Source organism: Salvia miltiorrhiza, chromosome 4, assembly GCF_028751815.1.
Source record: "Salvia miltiorrhiza cultivar Shanhuang (shh) chromosome 4, IMPLAD_Smil_shh, whole genome shotgun sequence".
Classification (NCBI taxonomy): Eukaryota; Viridiplantae; Streptophyta; class Magnoliopsida; order Lamiales; family Lamiaceae; genus Salvia; species Salvia miltiorrhiza.
Window position 1 is genome coordinate 14,144,026 of NC_080390.1, and position 5,222 is coordinate 14,149,247.

Below are 5,222 nucleotides of genomic sequence, written 5' to 3' on the forward strand. Positions count from 1 at the left end.
ATCTTCAACACTCTTGCCGCGAGTTCTCAACAAAAATCAATCAGAGGAAGGAGGATCGAAGCCAATGCGGTAGCCCCAAACAATGAGCTGCAGAAGCAAGTAGCGGACCTGATGAGGCAAGTTCAGCATCTAAGAATGAATCAGGTGGAGCCTCAACCCGTTCAAGCACCGCCAGCACAAGCACCGCCAGCTCAGGCACCGCCAGCAGAAGGGTGTGGCATTTGTGGCGATTTTAGCCACGGAACTAACGAGTGCCACCGAATGGGGGAGTTCACACCTGAAGGGGAAGCAGAGGTCTATGCTGCCCAGGGATACCAGGGGAGACCTCAATTTGAACAGAGGCCCATGTTTAATCAAGGGCAACAGAATCCCAACTCGGGGTGGAGAACTCAGCAGAATTCTGGATGGAGGAACCAAGCGCCTGGCCAAGGGTCGGGACCAAATCAAGGCAATCAATTCCGCCGCCCTCCACAGCAATTTGGGTACCAGAATCAGCAGCAGTTTTACCCACCTCAGCAGCAGTTCCCCTTCCCTCAGCAGCAGAACTACCCGCAAGCTTATCAGCAGCAGCAACAGCCCCCGCAGTATCAGCAGTATCAACAGTTCCCTATGCAGCAAGGGAATTTTCAGCAGCAGCAGCAATACCAGAATGCGCCCCAGCAGTTTCAGAAGCAAGCCCAACCACAGAAACCGTCTCTCGAGGACACCATGCAATCATTTATGGAGATGACAAAGCAGAGCATGGAGTCCCAGTCGGCTACAATCAAGCGTCTCGAGACAACCGTTGGGCAGCTCTCCGGGACATTGAATCAGATGCAGCAGCAGCAACAACCAGGGAAGCTACATGGACAAGGATTGCAGCCCCACCAAGCCCAAGCAGTTACTGTTTTACGCAATGGGAAGGTGGTGAACAACAAAGTGGAAGCCCCTGTAGAAGAACCTCCCAAAGAAGCCCGCATGGAAGAGCAAGTAAAGGAGCCGCTGCAGCCAAGAGAGGAGGAGAAGGAGAAAGAGAAAGAGCCCGAAGTGAAGCTCCACAAGGCCGCCAAGCCATACAAGCCACCGGTTCCTTACCCAAGCCGGTTGAAGAATGAAAAGCTGGACCAACAGTTCACCGATTTCTACAACATGTTGGCAAAGGTGAACGTGAACCTGCCACTTCTGGACGTGATCAGAAATGTCCCGGCTTACGTGAAGTTCTTCAAGGAGCTGGCGTCCAAGAAGAGGAAGTTTGTTGACAATAAGAAGATCCTTGTGTCCGAGGTTGCCAATTCCATCATGCAGCAGCCCTTGCCACCCAAGCAACGAGATCCAGGTAGTTTTGTTATCAATATTGCTTTGGGGAACGGTAAGGAGGCCTCGGGCATGCTTGATTTGGGGGCAGGGATTAATTTGATGCCGTACTCTATTTTTAAGCAATTAGAGTTAGGCGATTTAAAACCCACTAGAATGTGCTTACAATTGGCAGATAGATCAGTTAGGTATCCTCGCGGGGTTATTGAGGATATCCTAGTTAAAGTGGGTGGTTTGATTGTGCCTGTCGATTTTGTCGTGCTTGAGATAGGAGAAGTCCATGAGAATGGCAAGGAACACACTTTACTGCTAGGGAGACCATTCATGGCCACCACTAACACGTTGATTGATGTGAAAAATGGAACAATAAAAATGACCGTGTTAGGAGAGTCCGTGTCGTTTTCTGTGCATCATAGTCGCGCTTTGCCATCATCTTCTTTCACTAATGAATGCTCTTATATAGATGCTATTGATGGCCTCGCCGAGATGGTTTTTGCGCAGGAACAGGAGATAGTGGAGGTCTTTGCAGGGTCGGCGGACATGGAGGAGTTTGCTCGGGAAGCCGAGGAAAGAGAGAGAGAACGAAGAGACAAACTCCCCATTGATGAGCCTGTGGTGCTTGAAGATGCCACGAAGTGCAAAAAGCCCAAGTTGGAACTCAAGGATCTCCCTAAACACCTCAAATATGTGTACTTGGAAGAAGGAGAGGAGAAGCCCGTGATAATATCCGCCGAGCTCACGCATGAGCAAGAACTGGCATTGATGGGAGTGCTAAGGAGCAACAAGTTGGCATTTGGTTGGGGCCTTGCCGACATTAGTGGTATTAGCCCCGCCACATGCATGCATCGGATTCACCTCGAGGATGGAGCAACACCGAAGAGGGATGGTCAACGAAGACTCAACCCCGTCCTAATGGAGGTAGTACGCAAGGAGATACTCAAGCTATTAGCGGAAGGGATCATTTACCCTATCGCCGATAGTGAATGGGTAAGCCCGGTGCATGTGGTGCCCAAGAAGGGAGGAATCACGGTTGTCCTGAATGACAACAAGGAGCTGGTGCCGACCCGCCCGGTCACGGGATGGCGTATGTGTATTGACTACAGGAAGCTAAACGCCGTCACAAAGAAGGATCATTTTCCGCTTCCTTTCATTGATCAAATGTTGGATCGTTTAGCTGGCCATGATTTTTACTGTTTCCTTGATGGTTTGTCAGGTTATTACCAAATAGCAATCGCGCCGGAGGACCAGGACAAGACGGCGTTCACAACCCCATTTGGTACCTTTGCGTGGAAGAGGATGCCTTTTGGGCTGTGCAATGCACCGGGGACCTTCCAACGGTGCATGATGTCGATCTTCGCGGAAATGATAGGTGATTTTGTCGAAATTTTTATGGATGATTTCTCCGTGTTTGGTAATTCGTTTAGCGATTGCTTGGGCAAAATTAACTTGGTGTTAAAAAGGTGTATAGAGAGTGGGTTAACTCTTAGCTGGGAGAAGAGTCACTTCATGGTGACTAGTGGCATCGTTCTTGGCCACGTCGTGTCAAAAGATGGCATAGAGGTTGATAGGGCTAAGGTGGAGGTGATTGAAAAATTACCACCACCAATCGATGTGAAAGGCATTAGGAGTTTCCTAGGTCATGCCGGGTTTTACCGGCGTTTCATTAAGGATTTCTCTAAGATTACCCAACCTTTATGTCGTCTGCTTGCCCAAGATGTGGATTTTGATTTTAATGAAACTTGTATGCATGCTTTTGAATTGCTGAAGCTCAAGTTAAGCACTGCACCTGTTGTGGTTGCACCTAATTGGTCTTTGCCTTTTGAGATTATGTGCGATGCTTCAAACTCTGCTGTGGGGGCCGTTCTTGGTCAACGTGTTGACAAAATGTTGCGTGTGATTTACTATGCTAGCTTGACTTTGAATAGTGCACAAGTGAATTACACTACCACTGAGAAAGAGTTGCTTGCTGTGGTTTTTGCTTTAGACAAGTTTCGTGCTTATATCATAGGCTCTAAAGTAATTGTCCATAGTGATCATGCGGCTCTAAGATATTTGTTGACTAAGTCTCAAGCTAAACCACGCCTTATCCGTTGGATCTTATTATTGCAAGAGTTTGATCTTGAGATTAAGGATAGGAAGGGGAGTGAAAACTCTGTTGCCGATCACTTGTCTAGACTTGAGCATAATGTGGTTGAATCGAGTCGAGATGTCATACATGAGTCTTTCCCTTTTGAGCATACTTATGAAATTGCCTCTGTGCCTTGGTTTGCTGATATTGTCAATTACCTTGCGTGTGGGGAATTAAGACCCGATCTAACATCCCAAGAGAGGAAAAGGTTTTTGGCTACTTGCAGGCAATACTATTGGGAAGATCCCTACCTTTTCAAGTTGGGAAAGGACGAGGTGATTCGGAGATGCATTCCGGATGTGGAGCAACAACAAGTGTTGAGGCTTTGCCATGAAGCCCATTGTGGTGGGCATTTTGGTGGACAAAAGACGGCTCATAAGGTCCTCCAATCCGGTTTGTTTTGGCCAACTCTGTTCAAAGATGCTCATTCTTTTTATCTTGCTTGTGACCGGTGTCAAAGAGTGGGGACAATTGGGCGCAGGAATGAAATGCCCCTCACGAGCATTCTTGTTGTGGAGATTTTTGATGTGTGGGGCATAGATTTCATGGGCCCCTTCCCCATGTCTTACGGTTATGAATATATCTTGCTTGCCGTTGATTATGTGTCCAAGTGGGTTGAGGCCATCCCCACAAGGACATGTGATGCTAATGTCGTCTTGAAGTTTGTGCAGGAAAACATATTATGTAGGTTTGGATTTCCCAAGGCCATAATCAGTGATGGAGGCAAACACTTCTGCAACAAGCTTTTTGAGAAGCTTATGAGGAAAAACGGCATTACTCACAAAGTGGCCACACCTTATCATCCTCAGACCTCGGGCCAAGCCGAAACTAGTAATCGGCAAATCAAGGGCATACTGGAAAAGACGGTCCAACCTTCCCGGAAGGATTGGTCTCTTAAGCTCAATGATGCCTTGTGGGCGTACCGCACCGCCTTTAAGGGAGTCATGGGAATGAGCCCCTACCGCCTTGTCTACGGTAAAGCGTGCCACCTGCCTGTGGAGGTTGAGCACCGAGCTTATTGGGCAATCAAGGCCACCAATTGCGACATTACTACTGCGGGGAAGCACAGAGCCTTGCAAATGGAAGAGCTCGATGAATTACGCAACGAGGCATACGAGAATGCAAGGATCTACAAAGATAAAGTCAAGAGGTTGCATGATAGCCGCGTTGTACCCAAGAATCTCAAACCCGGAATGAAGGTTCTTTTGTTCAACTCAAGGTTGAAACTTTTCCCGGGCAAGCTCAAGTCTCGTTGGAGTGGCCCTTTCCTTCTTAAGGAGATTCTCCCTCATGGCGCTGTAGTCTTAAGCAAGGAGAACAACGACGAGACGTTTACCGTCAATGGGCATAGAGTGAAGCCCTACTTGGAGCATGAAATGGTTGCCGCCGTGGTGGAGTCTCAGGAACTCCACGACCTTTTGTTTTGACAAGCTTATTACAGTCGAACTCTCGACCTTAACTAGAGCGCTTCGTGGGAGGCAACCCACGTTTCTTCTCTTACCTTTTCTTTTTTTTTTGTTTTGTGTTAGTGCGCTCTTGCGGTGCTTTATCCTTTCGTCGTTGGTTGTTGTGGCGTTTTCTTGGTGTTTTATTGTGGTGTTGCAGGAAATAGGATTCCCGGACTGTCACCGAGCTTCAAGGATGTGTTTTTGGCTGCCGGATAGCAAAAATAAGCAAAAGGCCGAAGGGGAGGGCCGGCGGCGCCGTCTCACGGCGGCCGCCGTCCACGGCGCCGCCGCATCACGGCGGGCGCCGCCTCTTAAAAACCTGCCAAAGCCTTCAAAAATTCCCAACATGCCGA

At 48.4% G+C, this 5,222-nt stretch overlaps 1 protein-coding gene across 1 annotated transcript; it reads left to right on the forward strand.

Moving 5' to 3' along the window:
• The first annotated feature begins 726 nt into the window (after positions 1-726).
• LOC131023043 (uncharacterized) lies at positions 727-2,749 on the forward strand. The gene is made up of 2 exons (XM_057952583.1): positions 727-2,569; positions 2,718-2,749. Exons 1-2 carry the CDS (start codon positions 727-729, stop codon positions 2,747-2,749), a joined length of 1,875 nt encoding a protein of 624 aa, XP_057808566.1.
• Positions 2,750-5,222: the final 2,473 nt, after the last annotated feature.

Excerpts from the sequence above, each read along its gene's own strand:
- LOC131023043 (XM_057952583.1), top strand. The coding sequence starts at position 727 with ATGACAAAGCAGAGCATGGAGTCCCAGTCGGCTACAATCAAGCGTCTC. Across the intron at positions 2,570-2,717 it reads GGCGTTCACAACCCCATTTG|CGATTGCTTGGGCAAAATTA; the intron begins GTACCTTTGCGT and ends TAATTCGTTTAG.